This window comes from Lepidochelys kempii, chromosome 27 (assembly GCF_965140265.1).
Source record: "Lepidochelys kempii isolate rLepKem1 chromosome 27, rLepKem1.hap2, whole genome shotgun sequence".
NCBI classification, from domain to species: domain Eukaryota; kingdom Metazoa; phylum Chordata; order Testudines; family Cheloniidae; genus Lepidochelys; species Lepidochelys kempii.
In genome coordinates, this window is record NC_133282.1 from 16,594,604 (window position 1) to 16,612,603 (window position 18,000).

The 18,000-nt window shown below is 61.0% G+C and overlaps 1 protein-coding gene across 1 annotated transcript; it reads right to left on the bottom strand.

Annotated features, from left to right (window-relative positions):
- Positions 1-11,359, bottom strand: NR1D1 (nuclear receptor subfamily 1 group D member 1). Its single transcript, XM_073326416.1, is given in 9 exon segments — positions 1-422; positions 675-885; positions 1,381-1,566; positions 1,940-2,317; positions 2,319-2,548; positions 3,120-3,264; positions 4,281-4,369; positions 4,769-5,101; positions 11,087-11,359. Coding segments are annotated over 9 exon segments (1,803 nt in total). The 5' UTR covers positions 11,118-11,359; the 3' UTR covers positions 1-222.
- Between the last annotated feature and the right edge of the window lie 6,641 nt (positions 11,360-18,000).

The following is an 18,000-nucleotide window of genomic DNA, read 5'->3' on the forward strand; positions in this document are numbered from 1 at the left end:
TGTTGGTTTCAATATATTATTTCCCGTGTGGCTCAGACAGAGCTGGGCTCCAGCCCTCCACGGGGGGCAGCAGCAACAGAGAACATGACTCCAATATACACAGATCACTATTTACAGGGGTCGGCCGCCCCAGGGGGCTCTGTCCTGGCTGCCTCGTCAGCAGCAAGAGAGTCTGGTGGGTTTCTCTGCAGAGGGTCCCGGGGCGGGAGGGCGGGGGGAGCCCTACTGGGCGTCGATGCGGAAGGACAGCAGCTTCTCCGAATGCATGTTGTTCAGGGTGCGCAGGTCGGGCAGCTTGAGCAGCAGCTTGGTGAAGCGCGAGGTCTCCGTGGGGTGGTTCTTGAGGATCAGCGTGCGCAGGGCGCGGATCAGGGTCTCCTGCAGCTGCTCCACTGACGCCGTGTTCTCCATGCCGGAGCGGTCTGTCCCGCGGGGGGGAAAACGCACCGTGAGCCGGGGAGAGACCACCAGCAGCCCACGGCCCAGCTTCCCCTGCCTCCCCTGACGCACCAGATCTCCCGCCTGGGATCGCAGCCGCCTGGTTCCATTCAGATCTTTGCTTCCAGATTCCCCTCCCCTGCCTGCTCTCCCAGATCCCTGACCCTGGATGCCAGCAGCAGGCAGTGGACGCCCGGACCCCTGCCCTGTGGCTCAGCCGGGGGCTCGTGACCCACCTGCCGAGACCAGCACGACGGCGGTGAAGAGACCCAGCTCCTCCTCGGTGAGCTCCAGGGAGCCGAGCTTCTCGCTGAACTCGAACATGGAGCTGAGCAGGTCGCCCATGCCCATCCCCCACAGCTCCCCCAGGCTGTAGGTCGTCCGGCTCATGAACATCACGGTCTGCTCCTTCACGTTGAACAGGGGGGCGAATCGCACCATCAGCACCTGGCACGGGGGAGATGAGAGCGGTGACGGCCTGGCCCACGCGCCCTGCCAGGCCCGGGGGCTCCCAACAGCCGGGCAGGGCCGCGGACCAGGCACCTGCGATCGGAAGGGGCAGAACCAAGGGCACAGTGGCCATGGAGAACAGACAGCAGGTTCCCCAGCACAGACCCAGCAAGGCGTCGCTGCCCTCCTGGGGTGCCAGAGAGGTGGCCACAGGAATCAACGCCCAGTGGGGCTGCCCCCTCCCCTAAGGAGAGGGACCCATTACAGGAGATTGGTTTGGGGCGGGGGGAGAGATGGAGGGAGCAGCTCTCGCTCAGTAACTGGCTTTGGGGGAGGCCCCAGGGCTCTGGTTTCATGGGCTGCTTTGAAACAGGCGCCCCTGCAGCCCAGCCACTGCTAACGACCGCAGGGCAGTGCCCCCGAGGGGGGCCCTGTGAGCGGAGAGCTGCTGCCGAGGACAACTGGCAGGAGAAGTGAAGGCCCCAGACCTACCTCGAAGGTGCCGGCTTTGAGAAGGGCCACTTGGTCGTGCTGCGACAGGTCCTTGAAGCCCGGTATGTGCTTGGCAAACTCCACCACCTCCCGGACGGCGGGCGTGAAGCTCAGCGAGAAATCCTCCCAGATCTCCTGGACGGTGTGGCCCCTCCTGCCGTGCGGGTGCGCGTTCATGGGGCATGCCTGGGGGGGGGGGGGGAGCGACCTCAGACGCGGCGCGAGAGGGCCGGTCCCCAGCCCCAGACAGCCCCATTCCCTGTACCGGGGCCACTGCACCAGATCCCAGTGACTGGGACCCAGCAGGAGCCAATCCCTGCAAAACTCCTCTCCCTCTTTAACAGAGATAAAACCCCGCGACTCTGGGGCCTTAATGCCACATCCCCCTCTGCCCCCCACCAAGGCGGCCTCAGCTCCACACTGCCAGGGACGGGACCGGCTCTGATGTTCTGGCCTCAGAGACCAGACGATTACTAGTGATTAGAGGTTAAAAATACCCTGAGGCATGGGGGGGGGCGCATCCCAGCTGGAAATACCCTCATGGGGCTCTGGCACTCACCAGCAGGATGTCCTTGGTGCCCCTTTCCCATGGGCCTGCCGGGGTCTCTGCATCCTCGGCCAAGGAGGGGTAGCCGGTGGGGCACAGCCTATGGCTGTTCATGTTGTTCTGGGGGCAGGAGCTGGAGTGCCAGGCGGGGAAGTGGGAGGCGTCGGGGTGGGGCAGGTTGTTGTTGTCATGGCGATAGAGGCTGTTGCCCTGGTAGCCGTTGGCACAGCGGCGGTTCTCCCAGTTGCGGGCGTTGTCGTCGCAGGGCCGCGGCAAGGGCAGCGCCGTGCCCAGCTTGTCGTGGGCGTAGATGAAGATCTCCTTGTGCGCCTTGGTCACCTGCGAGATGACGTCGTCCATGGCCTCCGTGGGGCTGGGGGAGCGGGGGGGGCGTCAGCTGCTGGGGGAACTGAGAGAAGCAGGGCTGCTGCTGCAGTGGGGAGGCGGGGAGCTGGGGCTGATGGCACGGCAGTGGGTTGGCAGGCTGGGGGTGCCCCAGCGGGGAGCCCTCCGGTGGGCACTGCCCGCTCAGCTGGTTGTTGGCCATGTTGTTCATGGCACTCTGCATCTCCGCCAGCATCCGCTGCTTCTCACGCTTGGGGATGCGCCCGAAGCGCACGGCTGCGGAAACGGGGGGGATGGAGATTAGCATACGGGGGGGGGCCCAGACACCAGCAGATGCCCCCCACCCTCCGCAGCTGCGCTGAGCGACCCAGGCACCTCCAGACCACCATGCACCCCACGGCAGCAGACAGGGGCAGAGCAAGCTGATCTCCCCTCCCCAATCCACTCCCCCTCATAGCCACTGGCACACGCCCTGGCCTAGCGGCAGCATCTCAGAGAGCCAGGAGCTCCCAACCCAGCTGCGGAACCATCCCAACCCAGTGTCCGTGGGGCCAGCCACACGCCCAGTAAAACAGGGGAATCAACAATGACCTCCCAGCTGACAGCGCGGGCCCTTTGGAGCAGGGGCTTCATGGACGTGCAGCACCTGGCGCAACGGGACCCCGATCCCTGACCACAACCTCTCAGCACCACGAATAAAGGGGTGTGGAAGATGTGTTATTTGAACAGTGCGTAGAAGCCAGACACTGCTCGGGGCATGCCATTATGGAAGGGGGAGGGGAGGGCACCACAGTGCCGGGGGGAGCCTGCCCTGCCTCCTCCCCCACCACGCCAGGCGGGAACTCACCGTCCCGGGACATGCCGACTGACAGACATTTCTTGAAGCGGCACTGCTGGCACCGGTTCCGGTTGATCCGGATGATGGAGCAGTTCTCATTTTTCAGGCACTTTTTGTACTGGATGTTTTGCTGAATGCTGCGTCGGAAGAAACCCTGAGACAGACAGAGAGAGAGACAGGGTGAGACACGGGGAGGCAGAGCCAGGCAATCTCAAACAGCAAGGAAGGCGGACGATAGAAAACACTGTGGGATGCAAGGCCCTGACCCCGTGATGGAGCTCTGCCCCGTGGGCTGGCCACACGCTCCTCCACGCTGACCTGCCACTGGCATTTGTCTTTGAGAAATTGTTTGCAGCCAGCAGAAATGACAAAGCTTGAGGGAAAAAAATCCAGATAATTGTTTCCTTCAGCTGAAGCTACCTTCAATGCCAGGTTTACTATAAACAAGCCAAGTGCTGTCCAGTCGCCAGAGCCCTGCCTAGAATTCCCAAGGAGCCGCCATTTCCATCCCACACCCCCGATCATTGTCCTGACCCAGGAACAATGATCGTTCGGGACCGAGCGTTGGCATGCTCCAGCGGTGAACGTTTCTGGTCAGTCACAGCTGTTGGCGAGTTACGCAGGAGCCAACGACAGGATCGTTCTCCCCCAACAGTGCCGAAAACCACCAATGTTCTGGGAGAAAGCAAGCGCCTGACGCTAAACATCCAACACGGGCTGTTTTCTGGGCCCCACCGAGGACAGGGGGCGGGAAGAAGAAGATGAAGCCAAGTTTGAAGGGAGGCGACAGAAGTTCGAGGATAAAAATAACCAAAATAAATCCCTTGAAAGCTCAGTGCCTGGACATTTTCACAAGTGGCTCGTGACTTTAAGGCATCTCCAGTTGGACTCCCAAAGAGGCCAGACGATATTGTGAAACTCTGGCCACTGCAGGGCCCCCGCAATCATTAGCCACTTGGGAATAGTTAGGCCTTGTCTGGAGAGGTGTGACGTTGCCAGCCATGCCCGAGTCCCTTGGCTGGCTGGAGGGGCAGACGGGGGGGTAATACATTAACAAGGTGCTAGGACACTGGTCCCACCTCCCTCCCCAGATTGAGCCACCTGGGCTGGATCAGCAGGAGCCCCCTGTCGCCACAGCTCCCCCTGCCCTGCCCTGTCCCGCCCCCTTACCTTGCAGCCCTCGCAGGCATGGACCCCATAGTGGAAGCCTGAGGCGACATCTCCACACACTTTGCAAAGCAGAACCATCCCGTTCAGCTCTGGGAGGGGAAAGAGACACGCAGGTGAGAGGCTGCAGCGTCCAGCCCCGCTCAGGAGCCAGCCCCTGGGGGCGGCCAGGCTGTCTCCCTTCCTGCGTGGTGGGCCGCTGTCCCGGCGCAGGTCTAGCTGCTGTGCCCACCACTGCTCAGACGGGGGCGCTCTCAGGGGCACGGCATCCCCAGCAGGTATGTGGCCTGCCATGCTGGGGAGGGCAGGGGGTCCAGAGAGCACCCACCTGCAAGGACAGACTGATCGAGGGGAAACAGCCAGGGATAGAGGGCACCACAGGTACCCCAGTGCCCACCCACAGCTACCCCCGGGCCCCTCCACAGCCACCACTCCCAGCCCTTCCCAGGGGTCTCCCCACACCCTGTGCCCACCCCACCTCCAGCACTCACTGGTGATGTTGCTGGTGGTCTTGCTGGGAGAGACGCGCCTCCCGTCGTCCATGGCGACCTGCAGGCCCCCGGGGGAGGTCCCGGAGGAGCTGTACGAGGAGGAGGAAGAGGAGGACGAGGAGGAAGGGGAGCCATCCTCCCGCGAGCCCTGCAGCCCAGCGCCGTAGGGCCGCGAGTCGTGGGTCAGGGAGCCGGTGGGCGAGGGCGGGAAGTAGGAGGGGAAGGCCTGCGAGCCGGACTGGAAGCTGCCGTCGGAGCTGTCGCTGCACAGGGAGACGGGGCTGGTGCGGCTGGGCGAGGAGCCGCTGGAGCCGATGTAGCTGATCACGCCGCCTGGGGAGACAGAGCGAGAGGCTGAGACCAGGGCCGCGCCGCCCCCTCGAGGTGAGTGCTGGGGGGGCCTCCCCAGACGAGATGGCTCAGGGCGGGGGTGAGAGGAATGAGACACGGGGCCTTTCCCATCAAGGGGGCACCAGCTTCAATCCAGCCCAGCTGTGAGCAAAAGCTGCCCCCGCCTGACAGCTGTTCGGTGGCCCATGTGTGAAATGAGTTGGGCAGGTCTCTGGGACAGGCAATCACAGCACAGCGAGGGGAGGGCGAGGCGAGATTTCTACGCCCCTGACTGTGCCACCCCTGCTCTGGACCTGCCTCCCCCCCCGGGGGGCCAGTCCCCAGCAATAACACCCCTCCTGTCTCACACACAGACCCCTGTGGAGATAGTCAGGCATGGGGAGGCCAAGGGAGCGAGTCAATAGCAGATAAAGCCCAGCTGGCCTCACCCTCCTGCCTACTGACCCGGCACCAGACAGCCTGGGGCCAGCCCTGCCTCCCAGGAGACTGGGGATTTCGCCCCGGGGTGGCTGAGACTGGCCCTGATGGCGCTTGGGTGAAGGGCACGGTGGGGGGGACTGGAATCCAGTAGCACCCTGACAGAGAGCAGCTGGACTGCTGCTGGGCACATCTGTTCCCCTGCAGGGCTCTCCCTGGCCACAACTCTACTGAGCCTTGGCCAGTCTAGTGTTAACCCCCCCGCCCCCAGGGTGCACCCTGGATCCCCCCCCCCCGTCTCTGTGCGAGGGAAGCCCCTGCCCACAGGTTCAGCCTGCCAGGTCCCTTAGCTGCAGCTCCCCTCTCTGCACTGCGGAGGCTGCAGTCGCGCACAGGTAGAAAGACGCAGCATTGCAGCAAGCAGGCCAAGGACAGGCAGGGCAGCAGCGCGGGTGGGGGGAGCAGCCAGGGGAGACGGGGAGCACCGGAAATGCAGCCCCTCCCCTCAGGGATTACGCTCTTCCTAAGCCTCAGTCAATGACACACCTAGAGAAACAGCACTTGACGTCTGGGCTAGTGGGTGCATGCAGGGGGCTGTACGGGGGGGGATGTCTGAGTGCAGGAGGGGGTACGTGGGGCATGCATACATGCGGGGCTGTATATGCATGGAGTATGTACATGTGTGTGTCCATCTGTCCATTCACGCCCCCAGCCCCACCTCCTCTCCTACACATCCCCCCACCCCTGAAGATCTGGCTACCCTTTCCGGGCCCTTCCAGGCAGCCAGGTTTGCAGGCACCACCGGTGATTTGCAATTACACACGTCTGCCATTGCTTCCTCCTCGCCTTTCTCCCTCACTTCTTTCCTCTTGGAGCTTTGAAATGCTCCAGCTGCTGCTGACCTACATCTGCAGGCTGGGAAGGGAGGCTCAGCTGGGCCCCCAGGCACACAAGGGAAGGGTTTGAAGCACTGGGGCAGGCAGGCGGCCAAGGGACCAGATCTTGGGCACCGGGAGCTCGGCCAAGGGGGCCTTGGGAGGCAGGGATGGGAGCAGGTGTCACAGCCAGCAGCAGTGGGGGAAAGGGGGAGGCTACCGGGGGAACTGGGGAAAACCCAAACCGCTTAAGAGGAAAAACAACAATGATGAGGCAGCGGGACTCCATGCCCAGCGCCTGCCAAGCCCTAAATACTATGGAGACCAGGAAGCCTCCTGCAAAAACACGATCATCCTTGCGAAACAAACCACAAACAAGCAGGGAGGATCACGTGTGCGATCTGCTTCTGCACCAGGTCTCATCCCTGTTCGTCACTATTCCCTCCAGCCCAACAACTGCTGCTCCTGACCCCAGGAAAGCAGCCAAGGCCCAGGTCTGGATCACTAAACTCTTCTCTCATCCACCCGGGAAGGCTTCCGAGCCACCTGCATACACGGCATCTGCATGAGAGAGGCTCATGCCAGGGGTTAAGTCACTAAACGCTCACTGGGGAAACGTTTACTTAGCTGCTGTTAAAAGGCTGGCAGCCCGAGGTAAGGCCAGCAGGTTTTAAAGCCAGCAGGCTGGATCTGCCCCTCAGCTGGTGTCAGTGGGTATGAAAGTCAAGGTATGCCAATCTGCACCCAGCCCAACCCTAGGGAGAAAACTGACTCCTGCCAGGTGCTGAGGAGATAATGCAGCCAGGCCCCCTCCCTACAACACAAGGGGGAAAGAGTCCTGTTCCCTGCTGCACCCGCACACACACCTCTGCACCTTGCTGCTTCTTGGTACGTAGGAACAGAAGGAGAAATTGGATCAAGGGAGAGATCATGTCTCCTGCCAGGATTTTTCCAATGGGAACAGAGCTACCAAGAGCTATAAACAGAGAACACGGGAGGAAAACCAGAGCCCCCTGTCAACTGCATTGAGACCCCTCAGCACTGGTTCCTCCTTCAACACCAGCAAGGTGGAAAATCAATTGGCTTTTTTTTAAATGAGGCGTAATTGGGAAGGCTTTGAATTCAGTCAGGGAGCAGGGCGGGGTGGGGAATCCCGGCTGAGCTAGAGGGTGCTGTGTGTATGTAGGGACAAGCAGTGTCTGCTACGCCAGCCGCCAATCCCTCCCCTCGCTCCAATCATTCTCAAGCTGCAGCGTCAGCTTTGCTGCATTTGTTTCCTTGTCTTTAAATAGCACAGATTGGGAAACAGAGCTCTGGAAGTAGGTCACAAAACCCCAACCGCTTCGCTCACCACGCCCAAAAGCCAGCTCTCCCCAGGCTGCCTCCAGCCTTGGGAAGGGCTCTGCAGATGAGACTGGTACCTGTCCAAGGGGGCTTGTGGGAGGCACATGGGGCACGTGAGAGCGGTGAGCCCTGAAATCTCACTGCCCACCCAGGCTGCAGGACTGCTGAGGACACCAGCCTCCTGCAGAGGAGTCAGGAGCGCCTCGACATGTGGCCAGCGCTGTTCTCACGCACGCTGTCCGACAGGGCCATGTGTCCCTCCCCCCGCAGAGCACAGCTGGTACACACACCCGCAGCGGGTAATGCTGGGCAGTGAGCCCCCAGTCAGACAGTCATCATCTGGGGTGACAAAGTCACCATGGCAACCGCTTTGCCGTCCAACTTTTATTCAGCCCTGTGTTTGTGGGGCAAAACTCCCTCCCGGAGACCCGTTTGGGGGCAGCACATGGAGCCAGGCTATAGGGCAGAGAGTAAGGAGCATGCAGGGCTCATGATCCTAGCCTAGGACTTCAGAGACCCAGGTTCAATTCCCTGTTCTCCCAGACTCATGTGTAACCTTGGGCAAGTCCCTTAACCTCTCTGTGCCAGAGCCCATCCCTACGCTAGGGAAAATAGCCCTGACCTGCCCCCCCAGCGGACCTACATCTAAGAGTGTGAGGCTAGTGATGGGAGCCAGATAAGAGAGGGGGATGTGTGGGGGACAGACAGACAGACCCCCATGAGGAGTCAGCACCCCATGAGATGGGAGAGGCACAGCCTTGAGAGAGCAACCAGGGCTCTAGGGCAGGTCATGGGCCTTGGGGTAGCCCTAAGGTGGCAGGGGGGACCTGTGGATTGGCTGGGTCAGACCAATGGCCCATCTACCCCAGCGTCCTGTCCACCAACAGCGGCCAACGCCATGTGCTTCAGAGGGAATGAACATAACAGGCAATCATCAAGTGATCCATCCTGTGGTGTCCAGTCCCAGCTTCTGGCAGTCAGAGGAACACCCACAGCCTGGGGTTGCGTCCCTGACGACCCCAACTAATAACCATTGACGGACCTGTCCCCCTGGGAACTTATCTAGTTCTTATTTCAAGCCTGTCATACCTTTGGCCTTCACAACATCCCAAGGACTCAGCAGGGGGTCGGCTCAGCCTGGGGGGGCAGGGACTAGGCCAGGGGTCCTGCTGGGGGGGGGGGGGCTCAGCCTGGGAGGGCAGAGACTAGGCCAGGGGTCCTGCTGGGGGGGGCGGGGCTCAGCCTGGGAGGGCAGGGGCTAGGCCAGGGGTCCTGCTGGGAGGGGGCAGGGCTCAGCCTGGGAGGGCAGGGGCTAGGCCAGGGGTCCTGCTGGGAGGGGGCAGGGCTCAGCCTGGGAGGGCAGGGGCTAGGCCAGGGGTCCTGCTGGGAGGGGGCAGGGCTCAGCCTGGGAGGGCAGGGGCTAGGCCAGGGGTCCTGCTGGGAGGGGGGCGGGGCTCAGCCTGGGGGGGCAGGGGCTAGGCCAGGGGTCCTGCTGGGGGGGGCTCAGCCTGGGGGGGCAGGGGCTAGGCCTTGCTGGGGGGGGCGGGGCTCAGCCTAGGGGGGCAGGGGCTATGCCAGGGGTCCTGCTTGGGGGGGGGGCTCAGCCTGGGGGGGCAGGGGCTAGGCCAGGGGTCCTGCTGGGGGGGGCTCAGTCTGGGGGGGCAGGGGCTAGGCCAGGGGTCCGGGGGGGGGCTCAGCCTGGGGGGCTGGGGGGACACGTGCTAGGCTGGGGGGGTCCTGCTGGGGGGGGCTCAGCCTGGGGGGGCAGGGGCTAGGCCTTGCTGGGGGGGGCGGGGCTCAGCCTAGGGGGGCAGGGGCTATGCCAGGGGTCTTGCTTGGGGGGGGGCTCAGCCTGGGGGGGCAGGGGCTAGGCCAGGGGTCCTGCTGGGGGGGCAGGGGCTAGGCCAGGGGTCCTGCTGGGGGGGGCTCAGCCTGGGGGGACACGTGCTAGGCTGGGGGGGTCCTGCTGGGGGGGGCTCAGCCCGCCGGAGGTCCCGACTCCCAGGCTCTCCGCGGCTCTGTCAGCCTCACGTCCCCGCTCCACGTGTCCTGGCCGCACGTGGCTACTCCGCCCCCAGGCCCTGCCCATCACGCGTTGCTCCGCCCCCGCCGCGCTATTGGCCGCCGCTCGTTGCCCCGGCGATGGCGTCACCGCCCCGCGCGGCTGCTTCCTTTTACTTTGAAAAGGGCGGGGAGACGAAGCGCCAGGCTTCCTGGTGTGACGTCACGGGAGCCCACGGGGCGGGGCCTGCGGGGGAGGCGACCAATGGGAGGGGGCGGGGCGGGGCGGGGAAGGGAGGAAAACAAAGTCCGCACGTGGCAGTGCCAGGGAGGGGGACACGTGAGGCAGGGGGAGCCCCGGGGGGAGGGGCCGGGGGGGGGGCTGCAGCCTTGGGAGGGGTGACAAGGGAGCGCCGGGGGGGCCGCAGCCCTGGGAGGGGGGGCCGCAGCCCTGGGAGGGGGGGCCGCAGCCCTGGGAGGGGGGGCCGCAGCCCTGGGAGGGGGGGGCCAGGATGCCACCCCAGGGAAAAGTGGGGACCAACTCAGCCCCCTGCACTGGGGTCAAGGGAGCTGGCTGAGGCAGGGAAGCCAGCAGCGGCCACCTGACTCCTTCCGAAGTGGGGGCGATGGGTGACCCCACTGACCCCCCCCGTCCAGCCAGCACCCGCCGGGCCGGAGCCGGGCATGGGGGCGGGGGGGGTCACCCCTAACACCAGAGCAGCGAGGAAGCCGGAGCTGCTCCCTGCTCGGATTAACCCTGGTCCCAGGCCGGGGGGCGCTGCGCTGCTGCCCGTGGCCGGGGTCCCAGGGAGCGAGCCGGGGGGCGCTGCCTCCTGCCCCCGTCCCCATCCAATACACGCCGACGGTAGCTTGGGAACCCGAACCCCCTCCTGCTCCTCACCCAGCGGGGGCCCGGGGCCCCCTCCCAGTCCGCTAGCCCCAGAGAGCTCAGACCGAGCCCCTCCCACTCCCCCACAAGAGCCGCCCCGGGGAGCGTGGGAACCCCCGCAGCCGCGTGCACCCAGCTCCCGCACCGCCGGGGGACCCCAGAGCGCCCCAGGGTGGGCAGACCGGGTCTCCACCCCCAACAGCCCGCACAAGCGGGGGGGGGCTCTGAGCACCGGCTAGGAAGGAGCAGAGACGGGGGGGGGGAGCGGTGCCCTCGCACCCTGCAGGCAGAAGGAACCAGTGGGGCTGGCCGGGGCGCCCACACGCTGCACCGGGGGGGGGGGGGGCGCATCATCACCCCCACTTCGGAGGGGCCGCGCCGGGCTCGGGGCGGGGGGGCAGCGGGGAGACGGGGAACAAGCCGATCTGAAGGGCAAATCACCTGTGTTGTTGTTGGGGTCCAGAGCTGCCATCCTTGGGGGCGCGCGGGCACCCAAGCCCGGCTCAGAAACTCCCTTCCCGGGAGCAAGGGACGCGCCGGGGCCGGGGCTTCGCCCCGCTGCAGAGCTGGGCACCGGCAGGACAGGAGCTCGGCTCGCCGCTGCCTCTCCCGGCGCCGCGCTGCTCCCGCTCTGCCCGGGCTCCGGCGCCAGCCCCTTTGCCTGGGACCCGCCGCAGCTGCGCAGTCCCCGGCACGCGGCTCCGGAGCATCCACCATGTGATTCCCGGGGAGCGCCTCGTGCCCCAGTGACACACTTTCGGCGAGCGGGCGGGCGGGCGCGCGCAGCAGCAGGCGGCCGGGGCGCGCGCCCAGCCCGGTGGCTGGCGGGACTTGTAGTTCCCGGGGCCCTGCGGCGTGCGGGAGCCCGTGCGGCGGGAGCAGGGGGGATTCCTGGGGAGCTACTCCGCTGCCTGCGGCTTCAAAGCGTGAGGGCTCAGACGTGGCGTGCACGCAGCCCCCCCCCCCAGCTCACCCGTCCAAATAGCCCCCCCCCGACTCGGGTAGTTTAGGGGGCACCCCGACCCCCCCCCCCACTGTGTTGCTGAATGCGCAGTGACCAGCCAAAGGAGATCGAGCCTCAACTTGCAATTGACCAGCCTGCTCTGGTGGGATGCAAAAGAAAAGGGGACCGGTTGCTCGGGAGGTTTTCAAAGGAGGGACGCACCCACGCACACACTCCGCCGCCCCAGTTTTGCACTGTCCCCAGGGCTGCCTGTACCCTGCGGCGGGCGGCGGTGCCCGGTAGCAAGGCCAGGCCAGCCCCGCTGCAGTGCAGATTTAGGTCAGGTAGCGTTAACAGTTATCCCTTGGGTTCTCTGGCACATTTCGACAGGCCAGTCGTTGGGAAATAAGGGCTCGCACCTGCAGAACAAGTTGTTCATTGCCCAGGTGGTGAAAGGGATAATAATCGTCATTGATACCGTCTTTGAAGTCAGTAACCAGCAGTTCTCTGATTTGTGCCTTCTGTCGGTTCCAGAGAGGGCAGGACTCTCTGGTCTCCCTGAGTGCCAGCACTCCCCCCACCCCTGCCCCCAGCCCTCCTGCCGTTCCCTATCCTGGGTGGAATTTCACAGTTCTCCCACGCTTAGACCAGGCCACAGTGCCCTGGCAATCAACCCAGGTCCAGCTACGTTCAGCATTCACAGTTCTTCTCTTTGGAAGTCTGGGCCCAGTGCCGAACGTGGTGACCAGACAGCTCCGTAAACGTTTTGTAGTAAGGACAAAAGGGGATTTTAAAGCATCAGACAATCTAGCGGTGTGTCTAACAGCTCAGCGTCCCTGACGGTGACCTAGGCAGACCTAACTTCTTTGGTCACCCCAGTGGCTGCCTGTGTCCCAGCCGGGGTCCTCTTCTAAACAACTCTCCCCTTCCCTTGAGAGACAGATCCTTTTAATCCTCCCACAGCTCTTCTGTTCTTAGACTTCTGGCCCAAACCAGTCCTGCTGGCCAGAGAGCCAGAATGCTCAAAGCTACTAGCTCCAGCATTGTCCCTTAAGAGTCTTAAGTACCTGATGAGAGCTGGCTTCTCTTGAGCCATTCTTTTTCCTGCCTGCCTGTTTTCCCAGGTAGCCCTGTTGATGTAATCCAGTATAGACACACAGTAAACACCCCAATAACTAGGTCATAGTATTCATCACATATTGCAGAGCCGTTCCAAATCAGCAGAGCCAGAGCAAGATCTTTTTCATGGACTTCCAAGCAGGCATATCATGTGCAACCAGCAACGTGTCAACAGCCAAAACAAAGACAAATTACCCCATGACACCAGCAAAGATCCTTCTTTAAAACCAGTCATTACAGGAAGGGCAGGGACTTCAAGGAACTCTTTCTAAACTCAACATCACCTGTGCTTGCCTGCCGGGAAAGCTGCCAAGGCTGTTGACAGGAGACACGTTTCCCAGGCTGGTGTGTGAGATGTGCTTCTTGGGCATAGCAAAACTGTCTCATGGCGCCTACCTTGGGACTTCCTCCAGGAGTTAGTTGCTTCTCTCGCTTCAATCTGTAGGGTGTGTCACACTGAGGAAGAGCTTAGAGCAATGTATGGGCTGAAAGCTAAAGGCCCCTGCTCTGGCATCCCTTGGGGCAGGTAGGCCTGCCACCCACATAGCCCCTGGTCTGAAATCCGCCTCACTCAGCCAGAGACCCCAAAGCAAACCAATGCCAGTAAAAGTGGTCGGAAAATGCTGCTATTTTCCATTAAGAAATGTACAAGAAAATACACACTCGAGGGAGGAGATTTTTTGACTTTTGGGGGGCAGAAACTTTTCTGCTTTTTTGATGAAAACCTGGAAAATTTTGAAAGAAACAAAACTTGCGAGGGAAAAAAAAAATGTTGTTTTAAAGGCTCGATTTGATCAGAAACATTTTTTTGAATGAGAAATTTTAACCAGTTCTTAAAACATCACTAGATCCATATAAACACGGTCAGTTCCATCCCCTTGCCCTGCCGCTGCTCTGTCTGAGGCCAAGATGTTTTGATGGCATTCTGGCCAACCAGGGGTGGGTCTGAGGAACCCCTGAAGCACGATCCCAGAACCCGTTGATAGCCAAGGTCACTGGCAGATTTCCCTGCTCTGCAATCCCACCTTCACTGAGCCATTCAGAATAACTAGCAGGATTTATATGGAATTTCTCCACCGATCCTTGTCATGGGCTTATCTGTGTCTGGCACCAATGTGGCAGGTTCCTCCTGACCGCAGATGGAAATCCTAAACCCTGATCCACTTCCCATGTTATCGTTTATTTAATTATGACTCACAAACATATAGCCACATTGAAGCTTGAGCAATGTGAGGTTGCTTTGATGCTGGGAGGAAAGGATCCTAAATACCCAACGCTGTTTGTATCTCCCCGCTTGCCGACGGGCTGGTTTTCTTTACCTATTGAGGCTCAGAGCCTACCGGAAAACAGCCCTGCCTGCCTGTTGAACGGGCGCTTTGCCATCGGTTTCAGTGCCCTGACAGGTTCAGGCAAAGGGGTGAAGAGGTCGTGTGCTCATCCGGCCTGGGATCGGGGAGGCCACTGCCTAATTCTGTGTAAACCACTCCTTCCCTGAGTCACCTTGAACCTGTCAGCTGACCCCTCTTTGCCTCGTCTAGCCCGGGCGGGGCTTGCCGGGGTGAACTTCAGATCCTGTCTGCCTCCAGCAAGGGGGACTGAAAAGTGACCAGGGCCTTCGTGCATCAACCCTGCCTGGTGCACCGTCACTTGCCTGGATTCCCAGCCCAGAAGGGACTGTCTGGCCGGAGCCCAGTTTCAGGCATGCACAGCTGCCCTTCACGCTGTCTTTGCAGACGCCTGGGATTCTCCCTGCCTGCCAGGGAGCTCCCTTCCCCTCCACACCCATGTTCTAGGGCCGCTAGAATCAGTCCTGACCTAAGCTAGTCATTTTCAACACAGAAAACACAGCCACCCACAACCACTGCAGCAACCCCTTGCACTGGGAAGCGGCACCTCGAACATGACCTTGGCAGCCGGGAGCAGGATTGCAGAGCGTGGGACCGGCCCTGCAGCCCTCCCACCTCCAACTTGCCCTGTGTCCTCAGTGGCTGATCTGGGGAGAGTCTGTATCCCTGGGAGCACCCCTGGGGCTTAACAAAAACCGCAAACCAAGTTGCTTCACATTGGGCTGCTAGATAGAAACAGTCTCTGATTGTTGGGGACATGGAGCGGCTGCAGGGCCCCTGAGCTGTGTGAATGCTCAGCACCTGTGCCCTGCATAGCTTGTGGCAGCTAGGGTTATTAAGGGGCCACATTCCTTCCAAGAGAGTTACACCAGGGATGGATCTGGCCTGAAATAGCCTGGCCAGGGATAGGAAGAATCTTTGAGTCTAACTTCCCACCGTGAGGTTCTCGTGCCTTCCTCTGAAACACCCGGCGCTGGCCCCTGCCTGAGACAGGCCACTGTCAGGGGCGCTGGGGTCTGATCCAGTGTAGCAGCCCCTAGGTTCCGGATCCTCAGCTGGTGTCAATTGACCCAGTGCCGCTGAAGTCAGAGATCACCACCAGGATCTGGCCACAGGATGCTAAAGCTGATGGCAAGGGAGAGGTTATCGGCTTTTCCTGCGTCTGCTAAGCCTGTTCACCCTTCCCTGTCCCAAGCTGACCAAAGACAAAGTTTATGTAGGACCTTCACAAAACCAGTGCTGTGCCCTCGAGCACCCCCCACCGGTTCTGCAGGAAATGTAAGGAGTGACTGGAATGCTCCCAGGGGCTGTGCGCTTGCGGGGGTGGAGCTACATGCTGCTCGGAGGCAGAGAGATCTGTTTATGAGACTTTGCATTTTACAACTGATTCCAACACCTCATTTCAAACATTCCTTTTCGTTATCTGGTGATAAGAACGGCAATGGACAGGTGCGTTCTGCTGCCCTGATTTGTCAGACGGCAGGAACACATTCTGCTCCCATGCACCATGTTACTGACCAGTGATAGTTTGCATTTCCATGGCAACTTTCATCCAGGGATCCGCAAGCGCTTTGCAATTTGGGGCAGGGACTGGCTTTGCAATCCGCAAGCGCTTTGCGGCTCTTTGGGGCAGGGACTGGCTTTTTTGCTCTGTGTTTGTACAGCGCCTGGCACACTGGGGTCTTGGTCCACACCTGGAACACCACGGCCGCTACTACGTGAATAAATAATACCTATTTCTAAACCAGCTGCTTCTCTGCCCTGGTCTGAGTCCCAGGATCTCCAGCCAGGGTCCCTTATGCTGACCAAGGCCAAATTGTAGCCCCACCCATCTACCTTGGATTAGCGAAATACTGGCCCCAAGTCAACGGGAGTGTTTCTGTTGGCTCCGGAGAGCACTGGCTCCAGCCCTCCGGGGACTCAGAGCTATTCTAAAGCAGTGGGATAGCAACATGGATCCTAAGCCAGGCCCTGCGCTGGAGGCAGTCCAGTGGGGGACGCCCTGGGAACGCGGTGTCAGGCCCCGGGCTACCTCCTGCTCCCCACCGTCGCTGCTGCGTGTCCCCGAGAGACTTGAATACAGATTCCTGCGTCAATGTAAGATATTGTCAGAGGTGCACACAGCAACTAGCTCACTGGGGCCCGATCCCACACTGGACCTCCGGGCCCTACTGCTGAACAAATAATATCTAAATATTCCTAATCATGCCGTGCGCCCCTGTGGAGCTGGAGACAGTTGCCCGTATACTGGATGACTGCAGCCTGTCCCCTGGAGAGCTGAACTATGCTTCTCCCGTAGGGAGCTGAATGTAGCTTCCTGCCCAGGGCACACAATCCCCTGACTGGTGCCACCAGGAAATCCTTTTATCCTGGACTTGTCCCTTCACACTCCAGACCTCGCAAGAAAAACAGGCTAAGCTCAGATCCACTGCTGCCCTCTAGCCCTCTGTGGGAGGAGACTGTCACAGCCGGGCTGTGCTGCTGGGAATCACAAGGACGCAGCTGTGCAGCTTAAAAACAGACCCCAAAAGGCCTTTTGCATTTGGGGATGAAGGGGAGACACTGGGCAGTAAATCTCCTCTGGGGTTGAGGAGACAAGTCTCCGTGCCCTGTGGGTCCCAGCTCCTGGCTGTGCCCAGCTGCTATGCCACGTGACTTGGCACATCACACACTCCCAGTTCGCACCTGTGTGCGTAAGGGGTTATTTTTACTTCCAGGCTGGCCACGGCCAGATTCTTTATCTTATTAAAACTTGTTCCAGGAAAGGGCTTTTTACATGAGGCTGCAGCTCCAGAAGGCAAGCGGAGTCTGTATAGAGTCAATACTGCATGGCATTAAGCACAGTGATCTGTGTTACATCCCCTGGTGGGGTCTCACTCTGCAAACACCCGTCACAGGAGTAACCCCACCGGGCGGCTTGGAGGAGAGGCTATGAGTGCTCCCCGAATCTGCATCGAAGGACCTCGAATCAGCTCGTGTGAGCAGTCCCATTGGATTCAAGGGCTTTACTCCTGAGAGAAAGGCTGGCTCACGTGAGTAAGGCCACGCAGAGCACTAGAGGGGGAACACAGATTCTATTGCCAGGTCTACCACTGGCCTTTGGGTCATTGCCTTGCCCTGCCTCAGTTTTCCCCGCTGGGGATCATGCTACTGACCTCTCTTGTACAGCGCTTTGAGGCCAAGGGATAAAAAGTGCTCCCGCAGAGCCCGGGGTGATTGCTCCTCGTCATAAGGGTTCCTTAGGTCAGCCCCACCCCCTGGGGAACAGGCCAAATCAAGCGCGCAGTGGGAGCTCTCTGACACCATCGCACATCGAGTGTTTAATACGAGGATTAGCTAATCCCCCCCCCCCCAAACACACTTCTTCAGAGCCTGCAGCTTCCAATGAGAGGCTTTGTGACAAGCCAATTCCACCGCCCCCAAGTGAATAACCCACCCTAACAAACAATGACGCGTAACATGTGTCATCAGCAGGTCAGGCGCAGCCATTAGCCCAAAGGAAACTGAGGCACAGAGACGGGACAGGCCCGAGACCACCAGGAAAGCCACTGGCATAGGTGGGGGGTATAGAATGCAGGACTCTCAGCTGCCCGGCTGCAGCCAGCCCATATAATACGTGTCAGACATGGAGGGTGCATGTGACGGCAACAAATTATCTGCTGGGGACAAACCACTTTGATTGAAGGAACGGGACGTTCGAGAGTCACATTTTGTTCCCTAACGATTCTCCTTTCTGGGCCCCTCTGCAGCAAAGACACACACATAAGGGCCAAGCTCCTCAGCTGGAGGAAATCCAGATAGCTCTCCTGACACCAGCTGAGCCGCGCTGATTTGCACCACCTCAGGATTTGGCCCCAGGCCCTGATGAAAGTCCTGTTACGCCACTGTTTGACGGGACCTCTGGGTTACTGCCAGTCCTGGTGGTTTCTGCCCCAGCGAGGTTAAGG